Source organism: Mus pahari, chromosome 2 (genome assembly GCF_900095145.1).
Source record: "Mus pahari chromosome 2, PAHARI_EIJ_v1.1, whole genome shotgun sequence".
In the NCBI taxonomy this organism is placed as follows: Eukaryota; Metazoa; Chordata; class Mammalia; order Rodentia; family Muridae; genus Mus; species Mus pahari.
Genome location: NC_034591.1, coordinates 50,920,224 through 50,939,009, shown reverse-complemented (window position 1 = coordinate 50,939,009; position 18,786 = coordinate 50,920,224). Strand labels below are relative to the sequence as shown.

At 37.7% G+C, this 18,786-nt stretch overlaps 1 protein-coding gene across 1 annotated transcript in view; it reads right to left on the bottom strand.

Moving 5' to 3' along the window:
* Nucleotides 1-18,786, bottom strand: part of Mkln1 (muskelin 1) — a 109,882-nt gene that overhangs the window by 75,940 nt on the left and 15,156 nt on the right. The window contains exons 2-5 of the mRNA XM_021191194.2: nt 13,111-13,180; nt 5,456-5,598; nt 4,072-4,160; nt 1,209-1,318 (exon numbers count right to left, since the gene is read on the bottom strand). Coding sequence (XP_021046853.1) covers nt 1,209-1,318; nt 4,072-4,160; nt 5,456-5,598; nt 13,111-13,180 — 412 coding nt within the window. The remainder of the gene's footprint in view (nt 1-1,208; nt 1,319-4,071; nt 4,161-5,455; nt 5,599-13,110; nt 13,181-18,786) is intronic.

Here is an 18,786-nt window from a genome sequence, read left to right as displayed (position 1 = left end):
GAGGAGGAGGAGGAGGAGGAGGAGGAGGAGGAGGAGGAGGAGAAGGAGAAGAAAAGGCAAAAAGCTGCCAGGCAGTGACAGCAAGCGTCTTGAATGCCAGGCATTAGGAAGCAGAGGCAGGCAGGTCTCTGAGATCTCTGTGAGTTTGAGGACAGCCTGGACTATAGAGCAAGTTCCAGGACAGCCAAGGCTACACAGAGAAACTCTATCTCAAAAAACAAAACAACAAAAAAATTCTATATTAAAAATTCCTTAAGGATGTACATTTAACAATTCCCAGGACATCAACTATTATTAACATCCCAATGCAGATACTGAGATAAAGAACAGTATGAATTTGAAAGTCAGCACTCAGTTTACAAAACACTTTAACAGGGTGAATGCTAGAAATTAGTAAGCTCAGAAAAGTGATTTAAAACAAACAAGCTAAAACTATGTGCTGAAATGACATCAAATTTTCTAAGCATATCACTTTACAATGAGAATTAAGAAAACCAATTACATAAAACACTGTATGACAAAGATTTACTGATAAACATTACCCCTGAATAAAAAATATACCACCAAAAAACTTGAAAAACAGCCAATTTAGAGTCACCTCACTTCTCAACTAATACAAGGTTATCAAATACCAACTCCTTAAACAATATAATTGTCAATACGCAAACCCATCAAATAATCAAAGCGATTCTGTATCCCGCTGATTTGACTTCTTTCTGCCTTTGGACCTGGCTTCTTATAATGCATGTAACAGCAGTTCTAGTAGTGTGAATGACATCTAGCTAGCATGCTGACTTTAGGCATTTCAATCATGGTCAAACATAAAATTTTCTATCAGGCTATAAAAGTAACCCACTAAAAATGTATTCAAAATATTCATATTACTTTATATTAAAAAATAAAATTGAGGGCTAAGTAAATATAATGAGATAACAGCAAACTGTGGAGTCACTGCCTGAGCCCACAGACTGGCCCAAGCACGTATACCTCTCTGCTCCATTCCTATGAGGATTGATAATTACTTTTTGTAGAATAGTAATAATTTAAATGAGTTAAGACTGCTGAGCAGCTGACAGACCACAATGTTTAAATGTTAGTTGATTATTCAGTTTTTACTATTATCAACATTTTGAACTGGTCACAATAAAGAAATTGGCACATTTCTCCCTCAATAGGTATCAAGGTCTAATTTTAAAGCACGGTCCTACCTTGCTGTACCAGTTCAAACAGGGCTGCACGATATCAGGATCATCAATGCCACTAAGTTCAACATACCAGATGCTAAAGTTAAAGCTGGGCCCCCAGGACAAAAGTGGAACTTTGAGGAAAAGCAAAAAGAAGGGGAAAATTAGTATGATTCAAATAAAGCAAAGATACTAATGTTTGAGTCTATATGAATTTTGTCTTAGGGTTTCTAGTCCTGCACAAACATCATGACCAAGAAGCAAGTTGGGGAGGAAAGGGTTTATTCAGCTTACACTTCCACACTGCTGTTCATCACCAAAGAAAGTCAGAACTGGAACTCATGGAACTGGAAGCAGGGGCACAGGCCATTGAAGGACGTTACTTACTGGCTTGCTTCCCCTGGCTTGCTCAGCTTGTTTTCTTATAGAACCTAAGACTACCAGCCCAGGGATGGCACCACCCACAATGCCCCCCCCCCCCAATCACTAACTGAGAAAATGCCTTACAGCTGGATCTCATGGAGGCATTTCCTCAACTGAAGCTCCTTTCTCTGTGATAACTCCAGCTTGTGTCAAGTTGACACACAAAGCCAGCCAGTGCAAACGTATTCATCAAAATTATTATACACATGCCACACACCTAGATTTCTAGCCCTCAGGAGACTATGTAAGAAGAACAAGAGTTTCTAGACTACAGTGAAACTCCTCTCATATTACTGTTTTTAGCAAATGCATCTTAAAAACAAGTGTTTAATTTTTAAAAGATGGCTTGTGATGTTAAAAAACAAATCTGACTGATGCCATCATATTTTCTTAGTTAATAAAAACTGTACTGTAAGTTCAAAGTCATGATACATCTACTCCTAAATAAACAAAACCAGAACTAGGTAATATAACAGAGGTGATATATACTGGCTCTACATATAGCAGATAATATTTTTAACCTATATCCAAGTATAGAATGTAAATTTCAATTATGTATCAATATATCAATATAGAACCTTGAAAATAAAGCCAAAGGGAGAATCTTTAAAGGCAAAGGAAAAATTTTTTAAAGGCAATATCAGCTTTGAAGACATATCCAAATAGTAGGAAAGATGTAACAACAAAAAAAAAAAATCTCAGGTTTTCTTTGTAAGAAACCAGATTTCATTCAAGGATGATTCAATAAAAAGAGATACAGTGATGTAATTTACCACCTTAGCAAAAGCTAAAAGGAAAAAATATGTGCTTAATTACTTTAAAAATTCATCTTAAGCCTTAAACATAAACCCAAGGAAATATTAAGTACTCGTACTCAAGTCAGAACAAGACAAAGAAGCCAATTCCTCTACTAATTCAATACTACACTAGATGTCTTTTTTTTCATTTATTTTTACTTTTTACTTTACATCCCGCTCACTACCTCCCTCCCAGTCAGCCCCTCCCACATGCCCCCTTCTCCTCTTAGCGGTTAGGCCCCGCCCTGGGTATCATCCCCCACACCCCAGCCCTGGCACTTCAAGTCTCTGCCAGGCTGGGCACTTTCTCTCCCACTGAGGCTAGACAAGGCAGCCCAGCTAGTAGATCATATCCCTCATCCAGGCAACAGCTTTCGGGACAGCTGCAGCTCCAGTTGTTCAGGACCCACATAAAGACCAAGCTGCACATCTGCTATATACGTGCAGGGTATACTAGATGTCTTAAAAAGTACCATAGAGGTGGGGGTGGGGGCTAAAGAGATGGCTCAGCAGTTAAAAGTACTTGCTGCTCTTCCAGGAGAACCAGGTTCAGTTCCCAGGACTCACACAGCAGCTCACAACCATGCATACATAATTCCAATTCCATGGGATCTGATGCCCTCTTCTGACCTCCTCTTGCATTAGGCATATAGTGCATGGCACACACACATAAATGCAGGTAAAAACATATGGATAAAGTAATTAAAAACTAATTTTTTAAAAAAAGAAAATTACTGATCACCTGAAGATGACATAGTTGTCTAACTGAAATTTTAAAAGACTTGACTGGCTATCCAATATTTCTTTTCAACTACTAGGTAAGGTACACAGAAGAAATTAGACTATAACACAAGTGCTTAAAGGATTTTAATAAATCAATGTTTTTCAATGTGTGGGACTGACATTAATTATTGTTCTTCATTAATAAATTTGACTTCTTTGATTCTAATTTTAATAAAATACTTCTAAAGGTGAGGCAAAAATGGAAATCCAAAGACTCAGTCCTCAACATCCCTGCCCTCCTAATACTGAATCTAAAAGCTCGCAGAAGAACCTGCGAAGGATGGACTGCAAGCACCATCACAAGCTGGAACCCTGGATGATAAATATATGCTTTAAGACAGTGTTTCTGAACTGTGGTTTGCAAATCTGAACCACAAGATGGACTAAGTCAGTTTAACCAACATTTCATGTAAAAGGTGAAACAAGAACAAAGCAAATAATCACATTACAGTGCTTGCAAAACTCATCAGGGTTTGGTTTCAGCTGATAGCTCTAGAATAGATGACAAGCCTCCATGAATAATTAAGGTAACTAGGTAACTACACCCCACAAAACCCTGTAAGAACCCTTCCAAGTGAGAAAACACCTGGGAAATAGCCTCAGGAAGTTAACTGTCACTTAAGAACCGGTTCATAAAGCAACTGTCAGCAAGCCGTTCTATAAAGGGCCAACAGGAACCTCTTCGCCTTGCTGGGCTCTGTGATCTCTTTCAACTATGCATCTCTGCCTTTGAGGCACAAAAGCAGTCAAAACCAGTGCAAAATAACCACAAACTAATTTAAAGACTAAAACATAGGGGCCTATAAAACCTCATCCACACACTAGAGTCTATGAACCAAAGACATTAAAAAAACAGTTTTAATTCAAAAACACTAAAACCTTACCAATTTTAATGAATCGACAAGGGAACATCTGTTCATCAATTTTATGTTTCAAGGTAAATGTCTCTTTGTTATAATCATTCTTCAGGCCACTGTTGGGTGGTAGGAGAGAGAAAAAACATGCATGTTATCAAACATGATTTCATAATTTAGTAAACACACTAAACCACACTAATCCTATACTCAAATGTTAAGCTTATGCCAGTGCTCACATTGTATATTCAAGACAATATAAACAAGTGGCTGAAAAGGGAAACTGGTCAGAATGTGCACATCCAAATCAATTGCAATATTATATTTCTTAAAACTATACAAAAGCAAGTGAAGAATGTTCCACATGAACCGGAGACTGTGGCTAGCTGTATGAAAATGTGTGGCTATCTTTAATGTGTAAGTTAATCTTAAAATTTTTCAAATAGTTGGAAAAGAATTAAAAACAAGTCAGTCATATCTAACAACTGCAACAGGCCAATATTAGAATTTGTCAAGGAATTAAATTACCTTTTTATCATCCACAAATTTTCAAAGGCAATCTTGTTCTGCTGATTTAATAGAATCTTCTTTAACCTAAATAAAAACTAACCCATATCACCCCCCTCTTATTTAATCAAGGTTGATGCATGTGTTTACAGGAAAATCCCTTACCATCAGACCACCTTATACCCTAAAATACTTGTACGACTTAAATCAGAGTATAAAAGTAGTACTTATGCAAGTGAAGTATTTTCTTAATGGGGTAACTATGTCACAAACACATTCCAAGTCGCATGGCTTGTTTCTACTATATGACTTTCCTCACACTTGGGATGTAACTGTTCTAGAATTCCAGGTTATGGTGCTCTTTCCAGACTGCAAGACATGCTGTCATGCTCTGTTCCCAGTTACTGACACTTCTCCTTTTGCATCTCTAACAGTTAAATCTTAGAGTACTATTTCTGGGCTAGGTAATTCATGTTTTCAGTTAGGGTTGTATTTTTCCAATAGCCATGGCTTTTGTCCTTCTACCCACAAATGAATAGTTTGTTTGTTTTGGAAATTGTGGGAACTGAATCCAGGCCTTTAGCAGTATCAGAGATTTTCATTAAAGTAGAAAGTATTTCTAAAGTTATTGACAAATCAAAATTATGAGTAGGAAAAAAAAGAAACAAATATTTGATTCTTTCTCCATTATTTGACAATTTTAACTAGTATCTGGTAGTTTAAAAACACACACACACAAACAAAAACCTACCAACTTAAGCCAAAGTGTTACCAAAGGTACTAGGAATAAAACCAGAAAAGGGTTCTTTACTTCGTAGAAAAAGGCACAAAGATTCAGCTATGAAGAAAGTATGAGCTCTACTGTATGTCTCAAAGACAGTCCTTTCTACCCCACAGCCAAACCCACCTGGACAATAGCTCTGTCATATTTTCTTCATTCATTCCACCAAAAACTTTGAATTTCTTCAAATTGCAGACATGAGTTTTCTCATATTTTCCAAATGTAATATTCTGAACGATTGCAGGCCTTTCAAGCTTCAGAATCAAGTACTGAGGGAAAAAGACAGAAAGAAGAAATCAAACTATACCCTCTGCTTAAAACAACCTTAGATATTAGAACTTTTGACAGCTAACAGAATAATAAGAAAGCTCCATTTTAGGATGGCAAGTTTAAAGACTTTTTGTTTTATTTTGCTTTAAAGCTAACAGAATAATATTACAGCACCCTAATAATGACTGTTCTATTCTTCACCCAACAGAGACCGCCAACTATATTCTCCTGAGTGCTGAAAACAGACTGAAAGAAGCCTAGGGATGTAAGTTCTTATCAGTGAATGATACTGAACTAAAGACACACCAGACTAGCACTAACCAAATAGAACACGATTAAAATTAAAAAATAGCAACCACCCATTCCCATGGAATGAAATTGGCAGATCAAAATCTCATTGCATAATTACACACACACACACACACACACACACACAATACACTTAAGATTAATCAAAACTGATCAAAATTCATTTTTAGACTAAAATATTTAGACATAATTTAGATTAAAACTTGGATTTAACTAGGGATTCTCAGGTAGAACATCAGAAAAACACACCATAAAGTTTCACATGCAGATAACCAGTTTTGCCAGATACCTTGTTAAAGGGTCTATCTCTACTCCAGTAAGAATTTTTAACACTTCTGTGAAAACCTAGGTGACTGTAGCAGCATGGATTTCTATCTAGATAGTCTACGCTGCTCCACTGATCTACATTTCTCATTACGCAGTATCATGCTAAGCTTTGGCTCTACAATACATCATGAAATCAGATATGTTGATACTTCTGCTTGATCAGTTTCTTTCTTTCTGGGGTGTGTGTGGAGGGGAGTGGACAGACAACACAGGACTGATTTGGATACTGGAATTCTTTTGTGTTTCCAAATAAATTTTTAAGTTTGCTTTTTCTATTTCTGTTAAGGATGGTATTAGCTTTTTTATTGGGATTCTGCTCAATCCTGTAGACACTGTTGTTAAGACAGTCATGTCCACCATTCTCCTAACCCAGGAACACAGGAGGTCTTATCTTCTAGTGACTTTATCAGTTTCTCTCTTGAATGTTTTAATGTTTTCCATGCCTTTCACATCCCTGGTTAGATTCAGCTCAAGGATATGGGTGTGAACTGTGAAAGGACTGTTCCTCTAAGCTCTTTCTCATCATGCTGCTGGTATAAAAGACTACTACTGATTTTGTAGCCTGCCACTTTGCTTAAAGTATCTGTCAGTTCTGAGAGTTTTGTTTAAGTTTGTAGAATCGTATACATAGAATCTTATCATCTGCAAATCTATCCTAGTTTTATGCCTTGTGTTTCTCTAGTCTTGCCCCTCTAGTTAAGAATCCCAGAATTGTACTGAATAACTGAAGAAAACAAACATCTTTATCCTCTTTGATTTTAGTAGAAATCCTTTGAGGTCTGTCCCATTTAGTATAATGTTGGCTATAGATTTGTTATATATAGCTTTTATAATGTTAAGATATGTTCTTTCTACTCCCAATTCCTTGAGTGTTTGCCTGCATGCACTAAAAGTATTGCTGGTGCCAGTGAAGGCCAGAAACAGGTGATACCCCCACCCCCAACAACTAGAGCTCTAGAAGGTTTTGAATTACCATGTGGGTACTGGGAATTGAACCCATATCCTCCAGAAATACAGCTAACACTCTGAACCACTGAACCCTATCTTCAGCTCCCACTTTAGGATTTTTATCATGAAAACAAGTTGTATGATATCAAAAATGTTATCATCCATTGCAACAACTGTGCAATTATGGTCATGAGTCCATTCATATGACATATTACATTTCTTGATTTCTGAATGTTGAACCCCTCCAGTATCTCTGGACTAAAGCCAAGCTTGATCAAATGATGATCCTTTTCATGGGCTCCTATATTCAGTTTCTGAGTACTTTGCTGAGAAAATTTTTTAAAGATTTATTTATTTCTTTCTTATGTATATGAGGTTTATTTATTGTTATATGTAAGTACACTGTAGCTGTCTTTAGACCACCAGAAGAGGGCATCAGAGCCCATTACAGGTGGTTGTGAGCCACCATGTGGTTGCTGGGATTTGAACTCAGAACCTTCAGAAGAACAGTCAGTGCTCTTAACCGCTGAGCCATCTCACCAGCCCTTGCTGAGAAATTTTGCAGTTACACATAATTAGATCTAATTGTGCGATTACAGAATTTTGATATGAGTAATGCTGCCTTTATAATTAAGTTTTTGGTAATGTTTCTTTATTTCCTATTTTATGAAAGAATTTCAGAAGAATTACTTTTAGTTCTTTGGAGGTGTGGCAAAACTCACCAGTGAATCCAACAGGAACTATATTTTTCTAGTTAGAATTTTTTATTATTATTAATTCAATCTCTTGGCTTGTTACAGAAGCATTTAAATTATTTCACCATAGTCTAATTTTGGTGGGTTATTTGAACCTAGAAATACATCATTCCTTTTAGATTTCCCAATGTAATAGAACACAAGTATATACATATGTATGCTGGGTTTTGAGATAGGGTCTCACTAAGTAGCCCTGGTTGGCCTGGCACTCAGTATGTAAATCAGGCTGCCTTGGAAGCTCTGAGGTCTGCCAGTCGCTCTCTGTTTTGGTGATTTTTGTTTTGTACTACCTTTTTTGTTTTTCATTAATTTCTACTCTAAATGTTTTTATTTATGTATTTATTTGTGTATATGAGGAAGTAGTATATAAAGGCTAAAAGATGGTGTTGGGTGACCTCTTCCATTATTTTCTTGTTATTCCTTTGAATCCAGGTCACTCCCCATAGTGGGCACGGCCTAATGCTGCTTGTATTCTGATGTTAATTTGAGTCCACAAAAGACACTGAGGGATCTTGACCCCAATTGGTACTGAGGTACTGACTGGTAAATAAAGATGCCAGCAGCCAATGGCTGGGCAGGGAAGACAGGGACGGGATTTGAGAATTCCCTGGTTTGGAATGGGCCCCTGGATTGGGGGGACCTGCCATGCCAGGAGAAGTGGAGGGGAGGAGAAGTCATGCCTGAGAAGAGTGGAGGACAGGGAGACATAACAGCCATGTGAAGGAGCCTGGAGAGTGTGGCCCGGAAGGCTGTTCAGCTGGGTCCAGAGCACCCAAGGTAGATAGAATTAGGTAGCTGATAACTCAGGATTATTAGCGGAAGGTGGATTAACCACATGGAATTTGAGAAGTGGCCCAGCTACTGCACTTTTTAAGACATATCAAAATATAAAGGCTGTGTGTGTGTCTTTCATTCAGGAGCATAAACTTGGAGCCAGTAGCGAAACGCCCGCAGATGGGATTTATTTAAATAATACAACTCCTTGAACCTTAAGTTCTTTTCTTGTTTGTTTGTTTGTTTGTTTTTCCAGCCAGGCTTGCCTTCAACAAACCCTAACAGTCCTCTTGTCCCTGGCTCCTCGGACCATAGGTGGGTGCAGAGATCTGAACCCAGATCTTTATGCTTACACACCAAGTACTCTTACCACTGAGCCATGTCTCCATCTCCTTAATCATTTCTTTTTATCTACTGATTGGAGTTTTTCTTGTTTCTTTTGTGTTGTTGTGGTTTGGGGTTTTTTTGTTGTTGTTGTTGTTGCTGTTGTATTTTTTTTGAGACAAAGCCTCTCTGTGTAGCCCTGGCTCTCCTGGAACTCACTCTGCAGACCAGGCTGGCCTCGAACCCAGAGATCCTCCTGCCTCTGCCTCTTGAGTATGAAAATTAAAGGCCTGCGCCACCATTGCCCAGCTTGTTCTTATTTTTCTATGGCCCTGACATGTAGCATTAAATGTTGAGACCTTTCTCACTTCCAATGTTGGTACTAAGAGTTCCACTCTTCTCTTAGGATTACTTTCATTTTTTCCCATGGGCTTTGTTATGTTACGTGTCATTTTTACTTGATTTTAAACGCTTTTATTTCTCTTTGATAGTGTGCTAGTAAACCTCCATAAGTTTATATACATTCTATAGTCATTCTTACTGTTGGTTTGTAGTTTTTTCTTTCCTTATGATCAAACAGAATACAGGAGATTATTTATATTTTCCTATAATTGTTAAGATTTCTTTTATGTTCTAAAATAAAATTTTAAACAAAGAAAAATGACTGTTCCTTTTACAGCAACTATCAACTGTCTTAGCTAGGGGTAGGACTTGATGACCACCTCTCATTTCCTTGTTGCTATATGGTCTGACCTGTGCCTACACAGGACTTCTGTATGCTATTATGACTGCTGTGAATTCATATGAGCAACTATCTTGCTGTGCCCAGAAAACCCACTTTCCTTTCAGTCATCTACTGCCTCTGTCTGTCCTCTCCTCCCAAATCATCTCTGAGCCTCGAGAGAAGGGGGTATGAAACAGATATCCCATTAAGGGGAGCATTCCTCAGCCTCTTTGCACCCTGACCATTGTAGGTCTTTGAATTTATCACCATTTAGTACAAAAAGTATAGGTTAGATGACAGATGTACTAATCTATAAGAAATCATTGGGAGTCGATTTAATACTATATCCACTTAGCAGAGTAATAGTAATAGATTCTTTCCTAGGACCTATACCCTATCTAGCCACAGGTTCTTGACCCTGATAACAGTGTCATACCTGGGTTCCAATTTGTGAAGCATGCCTTAAATCCAATCAGGAATCTTTCTTTCTAAGGGTTACCTCATCTCATTTGTGCCACTACTGTACAAGCAGGAGGTCTGGCCAGGCTGCAGTAGTGTATGTAGTAGTGTATGAAGTATGCAGTAGTGTATGAAGTGTCCCATGATACCTACCTAATAGGTATTACACAGTCTCTGACCTCATAACTGTGTTCCCAAGATTAATCTTAAAGTAATGACTTTGAAACAAGTAAGCCATATATATGTGCTGTTTTAAGGTGCTAGCTTTCATAAACCTTAAGCACACTTACAGCTTTAAATCAAGTCCTTTCCATAGTCTTCAAACCAGGAGTCAAAAACAAGTTTTACAACTACCAACCACTAACAATGTAAAACTTCTTGCTATTTATCTTTACACCAAAACTGTGTCTTCAGACTAGGCTGTCTTTCCCAGTGGTGGTCATTATGCTGGAATTGTAATGGGAGGGTAATTTGTTTTTCATGTTACCTATTGTTTTTGCATTGGGACTTACGCATCAGGAATTCAACAGTTGGTTGTCACTGCTGTTTTAGGGTCACCTTTCTTTTTTTCAATGGCACTATCTGTATTTTCTTGGAAGGACTGGGTAGCAGTATGGTTGAGGTGTCATTTTCCACTATTAAAATATTGTTTGCGAAATCAAGTTCTACCCTCAGTCCTCTTCTGAGAGTAAACTACTCACTACAACAACAGACCCTGCCAGGGTAGGCTTTCCTGACTGCTGAGTTCCACCCGGCTTCTCTCACACTGCTTTCCTACTTCCCAGAAGGCTGTCTTGCAGCTGGCAGCTCCTCCCCGACGGGGAGCCTTCTTCCTGCCCTCTGTACCTGAGGACTATCCTGGATCAGTATCTGGGTCTAAATCTTGTTTTGACTCTGGCTCTGGATCCAGATCAGGCTCTAGTTCTGGTTTTGGCATGACATACCAAAGCCTCTGCAAGTGGGTGCCTAAGTACTAAAATGAGTTTCTGGCATTCCTGCACTGAATGAATATCTGGGTTGGTGTTCAGTGTTTCCCTGCCTTAGCTAGTCTTGGTTCAGCTAGGAGTGTGTGACATTTAGTCATGGAGATAAGTGGTGCCGCTTTATGGGTAACCCTAATAGGTATCACACAGTCTCTGACCTCATAACTGTGTTCCCAAGATTAATCTTAAAGTAATTACTTTGAAACAAATAAGCCATATATATGTGCTGTTTTAAGGTGCTAGCTTTCATAAACCTTAAGCACACTTACAGCTTTAAATCAAGTCCTTTCCATAGTCTTCAAACCAGGAGTCAAAAACAAGTTTTACAACTACCAACCACTAACAATGTAAAACTTCTTGCTATTTATCTTTACATCAAAACTGTGTCCATTCTGTCCAGTAAATAAAACTAAATTGTTCATGTCCCTTGATACTAGCCACAAAGAATCTCAGATTTGTGTCACAGTTACAACTAAGACATACTGAATACATGTTATCTATTTCAAAATTAAAGTAAGTTTACTTAATTACAAAACTTTAGGTTTCTTTTATCCAAGGATTCAACAGATGGAATGCTAAATGATTCAGGGCTTTGCTTGATTCACCAAGAACAGAGAAAATATTTCACAGTTCTACTTCCAATATTTAATTTGGTGCCTTTTGAGTACTCACTAAATAATTTTTTTTAATAAATGAGAAAGAAATATATAAAAACATTAAATGCTACTACCTTTAAAATATAGTTAAAATTGGAAATTCACAGTAAAACATTATAATTCCAGTAATAATGTCAAAGTAAATAAAAGTACAATCTTCACTCTGCCAATATATCGGCACCATGTTTGGGTAATACATAACATTTTGAGGTGAAGTATATAGCTATCAAGTGATCCAAATAGCTACAGCAACAGACAAATAAAGAAAAAGGAAAAGAAGTGCAGAAACTAGGCTTCCATGAACTCTACTATATTGTTTGTTTACCCATCTATTTTATGACACCTTCAAGGATACAGACATTATAAATGTACCTACTACACCCTAAGCATGTAAAATTAAAGAATGATTTCTTTTAGTAGCAGTACTACTTACCAGAAAAAAGGAGTATTTAGCGCCTGGCTATAACACCTTCTGTGTATACCATCTTAACATAGCACACCAAGCCAGCACCACGGCTTAGCAGGTGGGGGTGCATGTAAAACTCATATAATGGAAGGACAGACTCCCATAATTCATTCTTGCATCTCCACATTCACATACTCACCACGCTCAACACATGCATACATAAGTAAACATAATTTTTAAAAGATTACAATAACAATGTAACAAACTATGTTGACTTTTCTGAAAAGGCTCAGCATTCAAAGTTCATCTGACTAACACAGAATGATTTGAGCATAACAGAATGGGAACATAACCTGGCTTATATCAGAACAGCACTCAAGTCCTTTTCTGACATTTTCTTTATAAGTTTTTTTTTTTTCAGAACAAAACAAAAACAACTTAATTTTGCATCCTTATTAATACATTAAAAATATAAATAAAATTTCAATAGGAAGTAAAAGTGTCTCATCAAATCTCACATTGTTTTTACCTATAAAATAAAAATTTAACAGACCAGAAAGAAAATGTAGCTCACAATCCTGAAGACAAAAATCAACTCTCAATGGATTCTAGATAGTAGATAGCAAGTGAGTAAGTACCCATCTATGCCAACTTCTTTTTTTGTTTGTTTGTTTTTTTCAACACAGGGTTTCTCTGTGTAGCCCTGGCTGTCCTGGAACTCACTTTGTAGACCAGGCTGGCCTCGAACTCAGAAATCTGCCTGCCTCTGTCTCCCGAGTGCTGGGATTAAAGGCATGCGCCACCACGCCAACTTCTAATAGTCTCAGGTGCTACATGCAATCTTACCTGGGGAGGGTAGTTGCTCTCTGAAGACCATCTGGAAGATTGATCATTTGGTTTATCCACTAAAATGTTCCTAGAATTAAAAAAAGAAAGAAAACTGAAGTGATTACTTAAAAAGTATATCAATAGTCAAAAAAGGGAAATAATCCACCATTATAAAATTACTGGAACTTCCACAAAGTTATACAATGTTTATGGTTTGAAAGAGAATAGTATATAACCATAAAAAGAAGCACAGAAAGCCTCTAATTAATATAAGTTTTTAAAAGCATTAAAAAGAATGCTGGGTCAAGAAGGAGCCAGCCTAGAGGTATGAGAGAAGCTGAAAAAAAGAACAGAAACAAAATAAAGTCTGTAGCATGAGCTTATAACAGGATGTATAAAATAATAACCAGAGTCCATACTGCCACCAACAATCCCAACACAACCACAAAAAAAAAAAAAAAAAAATTCCACACAAACCCAAACTGTGAAATTTTAAATAAAATATATGACTAGTATACTTCCAAACACTATCAACTGAAAAGCAATCAGGGCTGGAGAGATGGCTCAGTGGTTAAAAGACCTTGTTTTTGCAGAGAACCAGTGTTCAATTCCCAGCACCCCACATGAAGGCTTACAACCTTAGGAAGACAGACAGTTGTACAGAGGCTATAGGTTTAACTCCTTGGGATGACATGTTATAAAAAAAGAACTGGACTGACAGTTACCAATGAACTCACAACTAGGAAGCATGCTAGAATTGAACACAGTATCAGCAAACACCTGTAATCTCAATACATAAGAGGCTGCACAAGAACTGGGAGAAGAGGACATGAAAGGGAAGAAGGGAAGAGGGGGAGTGGAGAGGGGAAAGGCCCTAAAAGATCTTTTTTTTTTTTTTTTTCAGAGTAGACAACATATTAGAACCAGACTCAGAGGTAATACAGATTTTAGAATTACTAGATATGAAATGTCTTTAAATAACTATGGTTATCACTTTAAGAGTTCTAAAGAAGTAAGTACATACATAGGATAGATAGGTAACATTGAAGAAAGAATATTGAGATTGGAATTATTCTAACAGAAAATTCCTAGGCTGAAAAGAGGGGAAAAGAGAGAGTGTGGGGGTGTCCAAGGGCTGCAAGAAATCAAAGAGCTATGACAAATACACAACTGCACTAAAAGAAAAATGGCAACAGAAATAATATGTAAGGCAATACAGTGACTGAGAAGTTTTGGAAGCCAGAAACGATACCAAACCATCTATCCAGGAAGATAAGACAAAAACAAGAAACAAATACAACAACAACAATGATAGAAAGAAAACAAGGGAAGAAAATCTGTATCTAGACTATACGGGTTAAGTTTTTCTATTGTTGTGATAAAAACTAGACCAAATCCAAACAGGGGAGGGGTGGGGTGTACAGCTCAGAGTCAGACTAAGAACTCAAGCAAGGGCAGAGGCAAGAACCACGAAGGAAATCCGCATACTAGCTTTTTCCCCATAGCCTGCTCGGCTTATTGGCTTTTTATACAACCCAGGACCACTTGCCCATGGTGGCAATCAATCACTAATCAAGAAAATACTCCACAGACTTGTCCATAATCCAATTTGATAGGGACAACTCCTTAATAAGCTGAAAAAAAAACTAGCACATAGGCACAGTATATTCAAACAGTAGAAAAACACAGAGAAAGTCATGAAAAAAAAAAATCGCAAAGAGTGGGGAAAAGTCCACTACAGAGAAACAAAGATAAGAATTACATTAAACTTCTCATCAAAAACTCCATAGGCAAATAAAGGAACAATTTCAAGTATTGAAAGGGGAGAAACCCAATCTTGGTATGTGATTTGAAAGTAGAGAGGGAGTGCTCAGGGTTGGAGGCTTAAGTGGGGCAGGTCATAGTGGGTGGATGGAGAAGAGACAAGGATCATCAAAACCAAGGATGCGCCGGGTTTAATCCCAGCAGGCAGAGGCAGGCAGATTTCTGAGTTCAAGTCCAGCCTGGTCTACAAAGTGAGTTCCAGGAAAGCCAGGGCTACACAGAGAAACCCTGTCTCGAAAAACCAAAAAAAATTTTAAAAAAAATTAAAAAAAAAAAAAAAACCAAGGATGCATTAAAGATCCTCCACCACTTTGTGAGCTATTAAGAAAGTAAAGGTATTTGAACACAGTTCCCTGTGTGGGTGAACAATAATTTCCTCAGAAGACAAGGGTTATTAAATGAAAATCTTAGTACCAGGAGTGGGATACTTCCCTATAAGTTATACATCAAAAATGTCCCATATGCCCCCTCAAACAATATTGCCACTGCTCTTCATGCCCACAAGAACTAGATCTACTGCTCCTCAGCACACATTTTGATTATAGGTCATACAGAAATCCAACCAGAATTGACCTGAAAACTTCCTCACAAGACAGCTAATGTTCATAATGCTAGAAGGTGCTACACAGGCAGGGAAGTGAGGGATGACCCAGCAATGAATCCTGGACATTACAATACTAACTCACCAGGTAAGAAGGCAGATGCAGGCGGATTTCTGAGTTCAAGGCCAGCCTGGTCTACAGAGTGAGTTCCAGGACAGCCAGGGCTACACAGAGAAACCCTGTCTCGAAAAACCAAAAAAAAAAAAAAAAAAAAAAAAAAAAAAAAAAAAAAAAAAAAGAAGAAGAAGAAGAAGAAGAAGAAGAAGTGCCAGTGATGGAGTACCTGGCACTGTAAACCTGGTCAAAAATCTGGGGTTCTAGATGTCACAGGCCATGGGGGTAGCAGTGAGGGGGGGCAGGCAACCCATGCCAAAATGCCTTCTAGATATTGGCTTATGTCCACAGATGAGTGCTGTTCTCAACCCTGACCAGAGAAGCTCATTATATAGCAAGTTACAATTAATTCAAAGATTCATAATTAGGTCATAGTACTGAGAAAAAGTGACTGTTAAGTACTCAAGTGGGACAACTATTCCCCTGTTCTATTCCCCAAGTTCCAGCAACACAGTAAAGAAAGGATAGAAAGAATTACAAGTTAAAGGATGGGGTGGAAACCTGTGAAATGCAGTATGCTGGGCATGACATGGCTGCTACACTTAAGAACTCACTGCAATGATAATTACCTGATTATCTGCACAGAATCAAGCCAATATCAGTCCATATTCTAGCCGGTAGTACTACCTGGACTCAGTAAGGGTGTTGCTGTTGTTGTTGTTTTGTTTTTCTTTTTTTTAAAGAAGGTATAAAGATGAGAAAAGAACATGTTGGGAGCATGTTGGCATGTTGGAGTGTGTAAGATCAATGCACATAGTTATGAAACTACCAAAGAATCAATTTTATTTTTGATTATGGGAACTTCCCAGAGATGACTGTTTTGATCTTGTCACATATCCTGCATACCAAGACAGAGCTTATTCAGGAAGGAAAAGGAGAGTCCTCTGTCACCCTCACTCCCTTCCCTACCCTTCTGCCATGGGATGCTTCCCACAAAAGATCTCTTTCCCAGATGTTAGTTCCTGAATCTTGAATAGCTCAGCTTCTAAAACTGTAATCCAATACATGTCCTATTACAAACCACCTAATCTATGGCCCTCTGGTATAGTAAAACAAGAGAGGAATAAATTATATTCTGAAAATCAGTGTCTATACCACTCATAAGCAGTTTACTATTATTTAAAGCTAGAGTTAGATTAGTTATAAATGTATTTAACAAACTTTAGGATAAGCAGTGTGATGGTTTGAATGAGAAAATGCCTCTACAGTCTCGGGAATTTCAACCCGGGGCCCCAGTTGATAGCACTATTTGAGGTAGTTTAGATGGTGCAGCCTTCCTGGAGGAAGTACGTCACTGGAGGAGGGCTTTGAGAATAAAAAGCCTTGCCTGCTTCTAGTTGCTCTCCCAGTTTCAAGCTTACAGTTCAAGGTATGAGTTTTCAGCCTCCTGTCCCTGCCACCTGCTTCCAGGCAGTCACAGCCATTGTGGACTCTAACCCTCTAGACATGTACAAAATACACTCTTGTATTATTAACACAAGCACTAAAAAGTTTAAGAGAAATGCAATTAATATGTAAAAGAAAATAAATTCACACTGGAGGCTCATTTCAAATCAGAGATAGAAAATAAAAAGATGCAAGAAACAAGTTATGAAATGGAAAACAGTTTTACATATGGCAGATATCAATCCAATTATATCAAAAATCAATTTGTATGTAAATGGTTGAAATAAACCAACTAAAAGAGAATGCTGGAATGGATGAGAAAAACAACTGCTCAAATATATCACCTACGAGAAACCCACATAAAAAGAAAGGGCACGTGAATGTAAAGAAACAGATGCAGATGCAGCATGTTTTAAATAGAAGGCGGAATAACCAGATCCATATCAGGCTTACTTAAGAAGGGGAAATCATCAGGGACAGAGGGGCATTAATGAAATGTGTCAATTCTTCAACAAGACACATTAATCTGACTGTACCAAACAAAAAAAAAGTGTCAAAATACTTGAGGAAAAAATTGTCAGAATTGCAAGAAGCACTATTATAATTGCAGATTCCCAACCTCTCACTTTCAGCAACTGACAGATTCAGGAGGCAGAAACTCAGAACACCAATGAGCTAGAAAGCACTATCAATCAACTGGATGTAACTGACATACACGGAACACTCACCACCAGCAAAGTGCATTCTCCTCAACTCACACAGGAGCACTCACTACCACTGAAAACGTGTCAGTAACACCAACAGTCACAGACCTCAATGGGATTAAATTAGAATCGTTCATACGAGACAGAAAAATCTTAAAATAGCATATACAACACAGTTCCAAATAATACACAAATCAAGGAAGCCTCAGGGTAAACACAGAAATAAATCAAACTAGATAAATTTTTTTAAAAAAGAACGAAAACTTACGGAAACTGTGCAATACCATGGAAACAACACTTAGCAGACATGTTAAATACATACAAGAAAATTAGGAAGATTGTAAAATCAATCACCTAAGCTTCCACCCTAAGGAGCTAGGACAAACAAAGAAATGTAACCATGAATATTACAAAAAATAAAAAGTAAAACAAAAATTACAGTAGAAATCAAACTAAAAATGAGAACTAGGGAAAAGAATGAAGCCAGAGCCTGAGTATTTAAAAACAAAACAAAATAAACAAAAAACTGCAAACCTCTAGCTAGGGTAAGCAAGAGGAAGGGAAAAACAAAACAAAACAAATTCAAACCATCACACTGCTTATCCTAAAGTTTGTTAAATACGTTTATAACTAATCCAACTCTAGCTTTAAATAATAGTAAACTGCTTATGAGTGGTATAGACACTGATTTTCAGAATATATTTTATTCCTCTCTTGTTTGACTATACCAGAGGGCCATAGATTAGGTGGTTTGTAATAGGACATGTATTGGATTACAGTTTTAGAAGCTGAGCTATTCAAGATTCAGGAAAAACAGATCTGTAAAACAGAACTTACAGATCACCAAGCATGGAAGTTTGGGGTTTTGTGGGTTTAGCTGTCCTTTCTTGCTCAGAGTCAGGGTGCTGGGCAACCTTGAGAAGAAGGCAATAGTGGCCTGGCTGGCAGCAGCTAGGAAATAACAGGGGTTCCATCGCCACCAGCACAAAGTAGCTTCCATTCCTGGCTTCAATGCCCAACCTACTTCCTAGGCCCCAAGCCCCTGCCACTTCTTTCCAGCAACA